General features: G+C 38.1%; 1 protein-coding gene across 5 annotated transcripts in view; it reads left to right on the top strand.

The window, feature by feature from the left end:
- Window positions 1-15,643, top strand: part of KAT6B (lysine acetyltransferase 6B) — a 195,231-nt gene that overhangs the window by 151,212 nt on the left and 28,376 nt on the right. For all 5 annotated transcript variants that reach the window (XM_039235103.1, XM_039235106.1, XM_039235107.1 and 2 more), the window contains exons 12-13: window positions 2,221-2,382; window positions 5,587-5,680. In XM_039235103.1, the coding sequence (XP_039091034.1) occupies window positions 2,221-2,382; window positions 5,587-5,680 (256 nt within the window). The remainder of the gene's footprint in view (window positions 1-2,220; window positions 2,383-5,586; window positions 5,681-15,643) is intronic.

Raw genomic sequence — 15,643 nt, forward strand, 5'->3', positions numbered from 1 at the left:
CTCAGAACAAGCCTTCCTTGCATAGCGGACGTGATGTCTTTTTTCTTTCTGAAATACACTTTTACTCTAGGTTTCTCTGTTTTTGAGTTGTTCAGACTTAAAGTTATTATCCCACCCCATATTTCACTTTAGTTCTGGTCTCTAATGTCTTGCATTATATTTACTATCAGGGAGAGTCATATATAGGTTTGTCTCATTGACCAGGCTACCTCTCACAGACAACTCAGGGCCCAACACTTTTTCCAGACGCTGATCAGAGAACACAGTAATTTCAGCTGCATCTTAGCATTTTTTAAAGACCCCCTTCCTTGTTATATCAGGCTCTTTTGATAAGCCTGAAGGAGGGAAGGGTTTTGTTGCTGGGAACATTTAATGATATAGTAGTTCTTACTAAAGGTTAGGCAGAAGGTTTCTCAGCCCTAGCACAATTCACTTTTCAGGCTACATACATACATTGGTGTAGGGGCACCCTGTGCATTGTTGGGTATTTAGTAGCCTCCCTGGCCTCTATCTACTAAATGCCAGTAACAGCACATTGATTTTAGTTGTAACAAGCAAATCTTTCTCTGGACATAGTCACTGTCCCTTAGGAGTCAAAATCACTCCCATTGAGGACCTTGGGCTAGAGGGAAATCTGAGCATAAGTTGCTTAGTCTTGAGATGCTACTTAGTCACCCCACCTAGTTGAGACAACAGAGCTATGCTCATTTTAAGTAACTATTAAGTAAATCACTCTGAATCTGCTTGTGGGGTTTAAGCTCTCAAATCCTAGGAGAGTCTTTCAGTCTTGTTAGGCTGATAAGAATGGTCTGCTATTATAGGGCCGGTACTTTTGAACCATAACCAAGATGAGAGAGGAAAAATGAAAAGCCAATTAGTAAAATTTATGCATAAAAAATATTTGAAGGAATTGGATTATCTGTGCCAAGATCCCTATTCTAGAATCCGAGTTAATACTTAGACAACAGCATGTAGGAAACTTTTCTGATAGCAGTTTTCTAAGTAACTTATAAATGAAGAGTAATCATAAATTACTACTTTCCTGTCTTTATCCCTCTTGAAAGCATGCATTTTAGACCTTACACAGCTGATAAGAATTTGCTTCAGCATTGTCCTCTCTGTGTTTTCTGGTTCATAGACACATACATCTCTGTCTTTCCTTTTTGTAACGTCCTGCCATTTCCAAAAAAAACCATACTCTCAATACATAAAAAAACTTCCTTTAATTAAAGAGAGAATTGTATCTTCTGTGTCTGTTGCCCATATTTGATTATGTTGCTATGTGTGGGACCTAGGTTTCATCCAAGGGAAATAGTTATATGAAGTCTAAAAATAATTTGTGCAATATTAGAACCTGTATGGTCCACAGGAGACTGGAGAACGGTCAAGTTCATTGTTACAGAGCTCTGGTTAGCAAATATCCATTTCCCCTAAGAACAGTGCTAGGGAAATTCTTGAATCTGCTGTGCTTTTGGTTTTCAACATGTAACTACATTTGATCAAAGAAATTGGCATCTGTGCCTAGCCTCCTGTCTATAACTATCAGTATCACAGCTTGATTCTTTTATTTTGAAGACAAGTAGACTGTAATCATGGTACTTATTGTAGGTTGAAATTCATCTCACTTTCTCAGTGAGTATTCCCAACATAGAAATTTTATCTCTTCCAATTATATTTAAAATGATGCTTGGGATAAAACCAAAATGGAATCCTCTTTTGCTAATCTACACTTCTGAGGAATCAAGAGTAATACTGTTCATTTATTTCATTTTTACATGAAGTCCTTTAGAAAACAATGTAAAGTTTAACTTCCTTGAGCAGTATTTTGATGTGTTGACATTTCTTTAATTCAGATTTACTCGGTTCAAACATAGAAGACATGCCTGATCATTTTTTACTTGTAATAAATTGCAAATAAAAATGATTCTTTGGCTGGTGCTTTCTGCTCTCCTCAGGTAGCTTTAAGAGAAATTAAAGCTAACTTAAATTAAGTTAAAGCTAACTTAAACTTGCCCTAATTTAAGAGAAAAAAATGGAATTTTTATTTGCCAAGTGACAGCTGTTTTCTGGTTGACTTTATACGTGTTTAATGGAGTATTTTAATCTCTCAGTTTGAGAGTTGGAAATAAAATTATATACTTTCCCAAATATCATATAAAAATAATTTTATATTGTGCAGTATTTTTGTGTTAAATAATGTTGTCTGTTTTTCTTTGCTAGGTTGATGGGAATATGAGCAAAATTTATTGCCAAAACCTTTGCTTGTTAGCCAAGCTCTTCCTGGACCACAAAACGTTGTATTATGATGTCGAGCCATTCCTTTTTTATGTCCTTACAAAAAATGATGAAAAGGGCTGTCATCTGGTTGGATACTTCTCTAAGGTAAAACAAGAGCCAGTATGACCTTCATTTTCTTATTCAAAATGTTTTTGGTAGAGCCCAATTCTTTGAACAGGGCCCTTTTTATGACTATAATTTGAATAAGTGACACATTCTGAACAGCTCAGGTTCTTGTTCCGAGCTTATTAAAACAAACAGACGGTAAAAATTGTGCCTAGAAAGTGTGTAAAGGACCTCAGCACGATTTGCTGTCTTGTCTGTCAGCAACCATGTAATGTTATAATTGCTGCCTTACAGACCACCTAGCATCTTTGATTTTTTTTTTTTTAATGTTAAGCTTATTTCCCTCTCCCTCCTTAAGTGGTGTCAACATGAAGGTTTCAGAGTAGTGTAGCATTTAAGAGATGGTTCTCATTCCTCCTCACTGTATTCCCTCTGTGGTCATCAGTATCTCAGTGAGTTGGAACGTTGGCATTTGGACAGTCAAGGTGATATAATGGCTTGGTTTGTCTTTTCAATTGTCTTTTACTCTCTATGCTGTTGTTTTAAGATCTAAAGCAGCCTCACCTTTAGAAAGCTTGAGTATCTCTAGCTGTTAATAAGGGAAGCCCTTGACATATTGAGTGGATACAGTTTGTCTTTTTTATTCACGTTCCTCTGTTCAAAGGCTTCTGAAAATAACTCATAGGCAATAAGGAAAACCTGAGTTTGGAAATATTTATCAGGTAATAAGTTTAACTTTTCTTATGCACCTAGAAGATAGTTTAATGTGCCAGGATGGTAATTATAAGATTTCTATGTACATGGTAAATGATCTGAACCCTATATTTTATTTATTTTATGATGTATTTTTGCATTGTGAGTGATAAGTGAATTTTAATGAATCTTGCATAATGTAAATGGAATGCCTCATGAGGTGTAATTTTCATGGAATATCAAAAGATAAAATATATATGCAGGTACTTTGCAAACTGCATTTTTTCTAAATTTAAGAATCAACCCAGAGGTCATAAACAAAAATTTGAATAAGTGATAGCATTCATGAGAAACAGCCTCAATATTTTAATCCATACATTTGGTAAAGCTCCAAAACAAAAAAGACAAAAGTTAATTTGCACATAACAGATACAAAAGATGACAGAGCATTAACACAAGATAAAACAATAAATAGGAAATCTGCTTATATAATGTATAAAATATCTTACCTTTTGTATAGGTTTATAAAAATTGTTTTCTCCAGTGACTCAAAAAAATAGTGGTCACGGGGTGCCTGGCTGCCTCAGTTGATAGAACATGTGACTCTTGGTCTTGGAGTTTCCATTCAAGCCCCACATGGAGTGTAGAGATTATTTAAAATCTTTAAGAAAAATCCAACAGAATAGTGGTCATGATTTTCCTTCCTGTTAGAAAATGGCGTCTCTAAATGTGTCTGTGTTTTAATGTAGATGCTTAATGGTGCCTGCGGTCTTTGTCCTGCCTTGTTTCAAATTGGCCTCTGGGCCTAGGGTTGATAGTGACTTCAGGTTTTAGCCTTTGCCCGTCTTTTCCCAGGGGACCCAACATCTTACTTAGAACAAGCTAAACTGTTCTCATTTTGTCACAGCTTCTTTTACAGCATGACAGCAACTACTGTTATCTCTTTCTGTACATGGAAAACTCATTCTTTATCTAAAATATAAGCATTTAAAAAGTCTAGATGCATGCAAATTAAACCATATTCTAATGTGTCATTTGGAGTGTGGAGGACTATGGCTCTATGGGGTTATACTTACACCAAATTCTAGAGGCTAAGATGTCCTAGAAGAGTTCAGTGTAAATCATTCCTTGCATATGACTTCCCATACAGATAGTAGATGACTCTATACAGGAGGGAAAGAAGGAACAGTTATTTTATATGTAGATTGGAATTTAGCTGTAGTAATTATATGTTAAAGGGTGGGGTGGGGTGGGGTACAGACAAAGAGGGTTGGATTGGATTACAGTGTCTAAAGGAGGAATCCTTACAATCCAGGATTCATGGCTTTTGAGATAGAGTGACCCATTTGTCTGACTTTGCAAAGAATACCAACTGCTTGAACCCTTGGCACAGTGTGCACACCAGTGATGGACAATCCAGTTTCTTTTTTTTTTTTTTTTTTTGACAATCCAGTTTCTTAGGGAAACTGATACACATGATTTCTTCCTCCTCATTTCTTAAAGATTCCCAAGGACAGCTACAAATGTGCAAGTGTTAGGAGCACATCTTTTTCACCAAGAAGTCTCTAATTCTACCCTGTAGGGTTTTTTCCACAACAATTTCCTGTGATCTTTCAAATAGGTTCATTAAGGATCTGGGTGTTCTGAAGTAATTCTTTCTTGTGGTTAGTACCATTTGTGGTCAGTCTTATTTGTGGTTTATATTTGGCCAGAGCATTCACAACCTCAAAAGCCTTTTCCAGATCTTCTCGGTGCAGGCTCTGGCTGCTTCTGCATACTCTGAGTAAAGTATTGCCACTCTGAGGCCACATCCTATGAAAATTGCAAATTTTTCTTTAACTACAAGAACTGCTTCCCTCCATATTCTTCTCAGTCTTCCTCCTGGGATCATACTGTTGGTAACGTTTTGGCCTCATTTTTGTGTGGAGGCTTTGGGGTTTCTTGTTGCTCTTGTCTTTTTGTTTTGATTTGTTTTCCTAGTTTAAAATGCAGATTGATTAATTTTCGAGCCTTTTACTTTGAATGTTTATCCCCGAGACAGATGTATTTGTGCAGTTCTACCTACACATATACTATTTTAGTTTTCACTGGTCAAAGGCAGAAGACAGAAAGCTGTTACAGAGTTGTAAGTTATTTAGCAAGGTAGTTGGCTAAGTCCTACCTTACCCTGCTGGGTAACTCTCTGGATGGTTTTTTATTATGGTTGTTGGTGGTGTTTCCCCATCTCCCAAGTTGTCTGAGCAAGGAGATCATTTCTTGCATACTGTCCATGTTCAGTTTCATTTGGCTCATATTTACTCGGATTCTTTATTCACATTTTATGGTACCAGCTTTCAAAAATAAAAACATTATGGAGAGGCATGCCTGGAATTGATGGTTTGTTGTTAGCTGATAGTTTGATTGATCAACATAGTAGGATTATTCCTCTTGTTCCTGACCTAACACATGGGCTCACCTTAGTAGACTATTATACAAGGACACTGGCAGGTGCAGGGAATTGCCCACTTCAGCAGAGCTCTGACATACTTGATCTGTTTCTCCTTCCCTCAGGAAAAGCTTTGCCAGCAGAAGTATAATGTCTCCTGCATAATGATCATGCCCCAGCACCAAAGGCAAGGATTTGGACGGTTTCTCATTGATTTCAGTAAGTGCAGTGCTTTACTCACTTTCCTGATCCAGGGAGCTGATGGCTGTTAAAAGAAAGAGTAACACATAAAACTTTATTTAATGTACTTTGTTGTTTTTAAGCAACAGATAACAGGTTTTCTCTTTATATTTGCATAGGTTAGAAAATCTTCCTCAAGTGAAAAATGTACTGCTGCTCACTTATTGGGCTCTAGGAAATTGAGACTAGATTTCTCGGCAGTGTCACTAGCTCACAAAGCCATTACCCTGAATGAACCTGCAGAATTACATTCCATTCCATGGTGCTCATGCTCATTAGCACCAGAAGAGGCAATTATTTGTGATTAAAGCTAAAGGAAGTATTATTTAAAAGGATTTTCACCTTTCTAAAATTTACCTATAATCTTATCAGTACAGAGCAAGAAAGGGATATCCCTATTTAGAAAAACAATTCTTTAGACGGCTTATCCGTTGAGCCTCACTAGTAGAAATAACTATCTTGTTTTGTTAATTTCCCTTTTCTATTATGGAAATTACTACAATATTTTATCTAGAAGTTGCCCAAGAAATTATTTTTTGGATACATTTGTATCTTTAGAGTCTCTTCCATGAAAATTGGAATCCTAGATAAAAGTATGCACAGGATAATATAAAAAGTATTGGTAGTTTTTCCTCCTTGTTAATATCATGTAGGATATGTAAATACATTGCTAAGACGACGGGTGAAGAACTGATTCAAAGTACCCAGGTACCACAAAGGCGGATATCTCATGATAATAGTAATGTCTGACCATGTACAAATCTGTCACGAGGAACGGTGCGCTCCTTCATTAGCAGATTGTAGTTTATCTGATTTTAAACAAAAAGAAGGAAAATTTAGGAAATGGCCTCATCTTCATAAGGTTCACATCACATGCAAAAACCACAGTGTAAATGTGCTCGAGGAAAATCATCAAGAAGTAATGTTGAGGGGCGCCTGGGTGGCTTAGTCGGTTAAACGTCCGACTTTCGCTTGGGTCATGATCTCGCGGTTCGTGGGTTTGAGCCCCGCATCGGGCTCTGTGCTAACTGCCAGCTCAGAGCCTGGAGCCTGTTTTGGAGTCTCACTCTCTCTCTCTCTGACCCTCCCCTGCTTACGCTGTCTCTCTCTCTCTCTCCTAGAAATAAATAAATTAAAAAAGAAAAAAAAAAGAAGTAATGTTGAGTTCAAATCTACAATAAAAGATACTGAAATAGTAAAGTCAGGGTATGAAATGACCATATAGCAGTTTTAGACTGATTTACACACTTGATTGACATTGAAGGATATTGTTCCTTCCGTTGAAGTATTTTTATGGACTAGTTTTATATTTTTAGATAACATTTCTGGTTATTAATTCATTATCTTAGTCTTATCTTTTGTCTCCTGATCTAGTTATCCTGCAGGGGGCCATCTTACCAGGAGTTCACCATTTTTATCTTACAGAGTTCTAGGTGCAATCACTTCTATGGGCAAATCCCTTTTTTGTGTGGCCACAATTTAGAAGTTGTTCATAAACAGTATAGTTTCTGATATGCATAGCAACCATCCAAGCCTTAACCTTAACATTAACCTTAACTTTAACCAAGGAATAAAGCCAGCTCCTTAGCTCAGTGTTCAAGGTCTCCCAACACCTAGTTCCAGCCAGTTTTTTAAAGTGTTTTCATGGGCTAATCTCTTTTTCCATAGATATTCTGAGCATGTTTCCGTATTTCTGTTATCTGCAATCCCTTCCCTGAAATGACCACTTCCTCCTTCCCTAGCCTCAGTCTGTTCAGAATCCTACCCATTGTTAAGAGCCACCTCAAGAGCCTCTTCTGCTTGATCCCACCTCTTAGAGATTCATCTCATTCCTTTCTTGGCTCCATATCTCTGTAGCATAGCGCTTAGACTCAACTACTGCCTTTGTGGTGATAACTGATGTTAAACGTCATATTTCCAACTTACTGTAAACTCCTTGGATACCTTCTTTGTTTTCATTAGGACAGCACAGTCAGTATTCTACATTCAGTGTATTTTTTCTTGCTTTGAATTGAATCTCCAAAGTGATATATGGTCACTACCTACAATAACTTTCTACCTAAAATAGTACTTACTGGATAAAAGTACAAGTCTCTAAATACGGTAGCATCTTATTTGTACACCCCGATCTGGTAATAAGGCGTTTTACATAAGAGAACAACCCAAGAACAAAGACAATTCCTTCAAGTGCTAAATCTCTGTGTTAGCCACTTTAGTGAAAACTGTGTTTGAATCAAACCTGTATTTTTAAGCAGGAACTATAGAGCCCATTGGACCTTTTCTGGATTGCTCAGAGCCATCATGACGAATGTCACCCATTAGGGTGTGCCTGGGTAGTGCAGTGCAGAGGGTATAGTTTTAGATTTTTTCTCTTTCCTGTACCCTTGACATTGCCCCTACATGGGGTTAGGTTAAGGAGTGTGGTGAATGATTTGAATAAAGTTGGAAAGGAGTTGATGTTTTTGTTTTAGAGGAAAGGAAGCTAGGGGACAGATTTTATAATACTCAGAAAATGGGAACTGGTGTAAGCCCAGTAGAAATTCAATTTAAAACCAAAAAAATTCCTTGCCCACAAAGGTTTTAAAGAAGATAGAGTAGGCTGCTGAACAAATTGATAGCATCTCCTTCTTTGGAGTTACTTAAAATAATGGTAGATAAATATCTTTCTAGAATGATTTAGATTCAATCTTGCAGAGTAAGGAGATAAACCCCATGACCTCTCATAATCCTTGTCAACCTCATAATTAATTCAAAACTCAGGGCAAAACAGATAACCAAGGTTACTGCTTTTCTAAAATGTGCTGTTTTTTTCAAGGTCCTTTTAATGGTTAGGTTTATTTTATTTCTATTTTGTACATGAGCCTGAAGGACTTTTGGTCAGGGGATATGCAGTAATTAAAATAAAGTTGTAAGGCAGGAAAATGTTCTGTCTATAGTAACTGCTAGCTTAGGAAGCCAGAACAACATAGGAGTAGGAAGAAAGCTGTTGCTGCCCACACAGGATTGGAGATACAGGTGCAATATAATGTGTAGTGTGTATGTTAAGAACTGTAAATCCAGAGCTTTGAACAGTGTTCTCCAGGACAGCCCAAATAGGAGGGATGGTCATGCATGGGATCAGACACTGCCCTTAGAATAAGTTGTTTTCTCACTCTTCCTGGATCTACCTGTCTCCAGTTTGTCAGAGCATGGCTCCCCAGGACATCATTTGCAGAGCTTGTCCAGAGTGACTTAAGGGTACCAACTCCCAGCCTGCTCATAAATCACCTCATGGGTTTTGTGCCTCTTTGCTCAGAACTTCAGTGGGAAGTTGAAGGAGTGACTGTCCGGGTTGAAGCTGATAGCACGTCTCTTTCTCCTGGAATCTGAGATTCCTTCTCTTCCTCAGTCAGGAAATTTTTAAGTCCTCACCATCTCTGTACACATACACCCCAATCATAAGTTCATGCTGTAACCTTGCATTCCGGATCAGCATCACCACAAGGTTTTATTCTGTCTTTCCACATTTCCTTATTTGTAACCCTCTTCCCAGACAGTGAGAAACCAGATTCCCAATTACCCACAATATATTTCCTAATGTGCTCAGCCCTAGACTACACATTAAGTAGTTGCAGAATTGCTTACCCATACCACCTAGAAATCCAAACTTTCTAACTAGAGGTCAATATTTGTATACATATATTTTTTCAACTTTATCTTGAGTGTATTTAGTTAAAATACCATGTGCAAATGTTACTTGACTTGGTTCTTTTTAATTTTTCCACCTTCAGGTGGTTATATCATTCATTTGAAATATAGTTAGGCTTATGTGTTCCTGTTTGTTATCCACTTTAAGTTTCTTCTCTATCCTTGTTGCCTTTTGTTTTTAAAACATAAAACATGATTTTCAAAGTTGAAACTGTATTAAAGGATACACTAAGAGAAGGTCACTCCCCTTCCTCATTCCCTCTACCCACCTCCAGTGCTCAGTTCTTTTCTGCACATCACCAACCTCATTGGTTTTTCTTTTATTCTTCCCATGTTTCTTTTTGTACAAATGAGAAGGTGTGTGTTTTCAGATTTCTCCTCTTTTCTTACACAAAAGGGGTCATACTATCGATAGTCTTTTACAGTTTGCTTTTTTCCACTTACCAGAAAGTCCTGGCTCACTCCATACTACTTCCTAGGGATCTTATTGTCTTCTGTAGCTGCATAGTATTCCATTGTGTGGATGTACATAGTTTATGCACCTGCTTTCCTGTTCTCCTACACATGGGCATAGAGAGTGTTTCCAGTATTTCATAGTCTTAAAAGTGCCGCAGTGAGTAGACTTGGGCATATGTGAATTGATACATACTTATGTACCAGTTTTAGATTGTAATGTATACTGTTAGTTGTTTAGGACTCTGCATAGCTGGGCAGTAGATAAGTTGATAATGAATTGTCTTTTACTCAAGCCTCCAGAGCCAGAACCCTGCCTGGGGAGCAGGATGCAAAACCCATCCTCATAAACTGACCCAGTGAAAGCAAACTAATTCAGCAGTAGGTTGCAGAACGTTGTGTCGGGTAGTGGTGAAAAAAGTTGGCATCAGTAACTTACCAGTGTGTTTGTTGTGAATGCATTTATCTGATTCTAAGCTGGATACAAGAGAATAAAAAGAGTAACTTCATTCATTTTTCACCTATTCATGCAACCTTTGGTGACTAGGCGCACCCAGGTCTACACTCTACTAAACATCGGTGACAAAAATGAAGAAGACATAGTTCTTTCTAACAAGTCAACAGTTGCTGGATAGTATGTTTGTACAGTATACATTGGGAGCTCATAAGAATCTGAATGAAACCATTCCAGACAAAGGGGATCTAAATTGTGACCATGTGAGGAAACACATCAGATGTTTAACTACAAAAGAAACTCCAGGTAGATGAAAGACTTAAATGATTAACAAGAAATGAAAACACAAAACCTTTTAAAAAGCAGGAAAAAGGATATACAATTATATGGTCTTTGGATGATCAAGGACATCCTCAGCAATAAGCATTAAAGCAGTGAAAGATCACAAAAGAATATACAGATGGACGTGACTATATAAAATGGTAAAATGTTTGTATGGTAAAAAGTATTAATATTTAAAAGCAACCATAATGGGAAAGACATTTGCAACAAACATGCCAGACAAAGCTTTGATGGCTGTAGTATTTAAACAAATATTTAAAAGGAAAGGTTTGATAGTGTTAAAGCATAAACCTTAAAAGAAAAATGAGCAGAAGACGTAGAGGACGTGAATGCAGAATGTATAGAAAAGGAACATCCTTGGTGGCAGCCACATTGCTGAAGTTTGCTTAGTGGCTACTGTGTGCCAGCCACTTTCCTAAGAGTCCTGACCCACTCAACCCTCACAACACCCGTTGAGACATTTTATTCTCGTTGTATGGGTGAGGAAACCAAGGCACAGTTACACAAACCATAAATCGCGCGCCTGTAAGGTTAGTCTGAGCACTTGACTCTTAGCCACGTTGCCCCAAAATCTGTCAAGTACAAATGGCTAATTAAAATATGTGTGTGTGGAGGGGGAAGGATGGTTGGTGATTTAAAAATGCAAATTGAAATAACTGCAAGATTATAATTTTTTGCCTGCGAAATTAGCAAAACCTTTAAAACATACCCATATATAAGTTGACATAGATGGACACTGTTATATTTACACTGGAAAAAGTATAAATTGGTAGACATTTTCTAGAACTTTAACAGTGTATATCTAAAACATCTGAAAGGAATTTATGCTAAGGAAATTGATATACTTTAATCAATATGCATTAATTTCATATTTAATTTAAGAGCATGTTTTGTTTTGTGTTATTTTTTTAAATACTGGACTTCTTTTTTCCCTTTACTCTCTCCCCCAACTATAGCAGTATAAACTCAGAGTAGAAAAGTTTGAAAAACATAGATACCAAGAGAAAATTAAGCCCCTCAGACTTGTGTTACTAAAAGAGTTAATGTTTTGGTATATTGCCTGTCACAGTGTCATTATTTATAATAGAAACAAAAAACTGAAACAATCTTGATATTCAAAGGTAAGAGAGAACCATTCCCCTGAGAAAATCATGGTATATCCATATAATGGAATATTATTACCTAATTAGAATTAATAATTATGTTCTAAAGAATTGTTAATAAAATAAGAAGATGCTTATCACAAGTGGATTTCAAAATTGTGTGTGTGTGCACACACATATACATATACATGTGTGTTCTCAATTATGTAAAAAGTATATGCGAGGAAGTAAAGAAACACAGTTCCAGATCATGTCTAGAGTTAGAATTACAGGCAATTTTTATTTCCTTATTCACACTTTTTACTGTAACTAAAAGAAAACTAAGAAAAACCTGTGAAGGCCTGGCCTAGGGGAGTGTGGCAATGAGGCCACAAGGAAATGAGACAGGTATTTTTCTGGTCATTCTGCAGCAGGTAGAACTCTACCTGGCACCTCGTGGTGCTGAGCCAGTGCTAGATGAATGAATGAATGGACTGAACTTGGAAAGGTAGTAAGTGCAGCTTTGACCATGCTGCCTTCACTTTGATTTTAAAGATTCACATGCAACTTTCCTTGGAGCTTGGAGCTCAACAGGGGTGTGCCTTAAAAAGAGCTACTGGCATACTGTGGGCTACTGGCATACTGGCACAGTGAGCATACTATGGTAGTTGAAACCATAGGTATAGTTGAGGACTACCCAGGGAGAGTGTAGGGAAACAGTGCTGAGGATGAAGTCCTTGAAGTTCCAACATTTTGGGGGCTAGGAAGGGTCTGGAAGATGAGCTTATCAAGGAAATTGAGAAGGGTCCAGGAGTAGGAGGAGGATTGGGGAGAATGGTTTCAGGGAAGCCAAAAGAGGTCAGCATTGCAACAACAAGTAGTCACAATCGTAGCTGACCTTTTTAGACTGCTTATGTGTGTCAGGCACTTTTCACCTGAATTACCCAGGTTAATTTGCTCAATCCTTACAAAGACCTAAGGAGGTTGCTTACTGTTACTGCCTCTTTTGGAAGCACAGGGACACTAAGGAACTTGTCCAAGATCACTCCCCAGCCAGTGTTCAGTGCCCCGGAGAAGATTAATATACGGTGTAAGAAATAGACTTTGGAAGAGTGGAATTTTAGAAAGTAAATTCAGAAAGCTCGACCATCAAGGGCTGGGGGCATAGGAACCTGATTTTTGTTTTTAAACCACAGAGACTGGAGCACTGGTGGAAAGAAGACAGGCGAGTAGTGACAGAAAAAGTGATATCTAGATGGGTTGTTTAATACGGATTCAGTAGAGGCAATGACGAAATTCGACTTTCTTTCCTAATTTTTTTTTAATTTTTTTTTAATGTTTTATTTATTTCTAGGAGAGAGAGAGAGAGAGACAGCGTGAGCAGGAGAGGGTCAGAGAGAGGGAGTCACAGACTGAAACAGGCTCCAGGCTCTGAGCTGGCAGTCAGCACAGAGCCCAACACAGGGCTCAAACCCACAAACCGCGAGATCATGACCTAAGCGAAAGTCGGACGCTTAGCCGACTAAGCCACCCAGGCGCCCCTCTTTCCTAATTTTAAATAATCAAATATAGTAATTAGAAGTATAAAAATTCTAACTCTTATTAACTCATTTTCTTGTTTGTTTCAGCCTCAGCATAATCTTGGGGAAGCTGTGAAGGGGAGATGATAGTGGGTCCAAAAGTCTACAAACTTACACCTTTGGCTTTTTTGGGCCTACTATATAGGCACCATGTTTATCAGTCACATAAATCATCCATTAACTGTACATTTAGCCTTTTTTTTTATTAGTGTCTGTTTATTTGTAGGCTAATCATGAAAGTTCGTAAGCAGATTAAATTCTTGGATTTCTTTATTCAATATTAAAATATCCTGTAATGTCTTAGGATTGTCCTTCATGCAATAGGACACCAGAGGAAGTAGGAGTGACTGAATGAATTAAGTACTCATTTTAGGAAGTCTCCTTTACTGACCTTTTCTGTGATTTATATTGAGGGGTTTCACGAGGAATGTCTACTATTTAAAAACCGAGTCTGTATTTAGTGAGTGCTGGAAGGTGGGTGCGGATGGCCCAGTTTTGTTCCTACAAAGTATGACTTCGGTCACATTTGAAGTACAGTTAGCAATGTTCTGTGTTACTTCTCTTTCCTTAAAAATCTGAGCGCGTGCGCGCGCGCGCACACACACACACACATACACACACACCAGGATTTAAGAAAAGTAAAAAATATAGGAAACTTTGAGTACAATTTAATATCTATTTCTTTTTCTCACTGAGAATTACCAGGTTAATCCTCTACACCTTATTCTTTAGCCCTTTAGGTTCTAATGATAGGCATCTATCTCTTAGGTGCCTAGAAAGTCCCAGGCTTATCTTTTCTTAGCCCCCTTTTTATTTTTTTATTTTTTTAATGTTTTATTTATTTCTAGGAGAGAGAGAGAGACAGCGTGAGCAGGCAGGGGAGGGTCAGAGAGAGAGGGAGTCATAGACTCTGAAACAGGCTCCAGGCTCTGAGCTGGCAGTCAGCACAAAGCCCGACGCGGGGCCCAAACCCACGAACCGCGAGATCATGACCTAAGTGAAAGTCGGACACCCACCCAGGCGCCCCTCTTAGCCCCCTTTTTAAAACTGGCTGGTGTCCTGAGGAGGCACTCCTTAGAACAAGAAAGCATTTTGTACCTGGTTTCCCGCTTTCTACTTAATCTGCCCTTCTAGGTCCGTCAAAGTGAATTAGAAGTAAAGCTGCATACCTCATCTCTACCTAGTGATGTTGAAAGGGTAATATATCCTCTCTCAAAGAGAAAACATCTTCCACATCTTAGATCCTACTGGCTTAAATGTCGTAATGTACGATACCTAAATTCAGGAGTACATGTCGTAGTAGTTGAGATTGTCAGCTAACAACTTGCAGCTTTAACAGTCTGCCTTCAATAAACTACTTCAAAAAGGCTGCCACTTACAATTTTCTAAACATAATTTGAGTAAAACTTAAGAATACTTTTATTTTTTTTTTAATTTTTATTTTTTAAGAAATTAGGTTGAATAGAAACCAAGGTATGAGAAGGTTTGATTTTGTTGTTCTTGTTTGTTTGTTTGATTTTGAGAGAGAAAGAGCATGCACGCATGAGTATGAGGCGGGAGGAACAGAGAGGGAGAGAGAGAATCCCACGCAGGCTGTGCACTGTCAGCATGGAGCCCAGTGTGGGGACTCAAACTCCCAAAACCATGAGATCATGAGCTGAGATTGAGAGTTGGTTGCTCAACTGATTGAGTCACCCAGGCACCCCTAAGTAGGAGTTTTAATTTAGGAATCTAGTCCATTGGTTTCTAGTAAGCTATGGTTTACCTGACTATTGGTAAACTCTTAGGACCTGAGACTACATACAGGGGTCACTAACTTCTCTCTGAAAGCAAGTTGAGTATAATTTCAGGATAAGCAGAATCTTCCCAGAAGCTGGGTCCTGGCCTGACAGGCCCTGTGACATATTTCTCTTCTCTAGCAAGAGTCTCTGGGCATCGCTGTGCTACCCAGGGGGTGACTTGAGAATGATTATAGGATGGCTCAGATCATACTACCTTCAGCCCCATGGTGGCCAGAACTCTGGTGCCTCTCACCTCACCCTTAACAGCCTCTTCCTTTTCCCCAGTGAGCCATGTGAATTCTGTCTCAGGGTAGAGATCATGAAGCACACATTTGAGGCATCATTTCTCTCTTTTTAGATTGAGTATAAATATTTCACATTCCCCCATTTCTGAGACCCATAAGCCAAGCATCAAAGGTGTGTTTTGAGGGATCGTGACAATGTCTCTTGGGGACGTGTTATATGACTTAAACCTTCTGATTCCCTGTAAGCAATTTGAATGAAGGAGCTATAAATTTACATGTGGTATTTATTTGCTTATGCAACTTTTATTTAATCGTTTT

This window comes from Hyaena hyaena, unplaced genomic scaffold (assembly GCF_003009895.1).
Source record: "Hyaena hyaena isolate Hyena2069 unplaced genomic scaffold, ASM300989v1 scaffold_97, whole genome shotgun sequence".
NCBI classification, from domain to species: domain Eukaryota; kingdom Metazoa; phylum Chordata; class Mammalia; order Carnivora; family Hyaenidae; genus Hyaena; species Hyaena hyaena.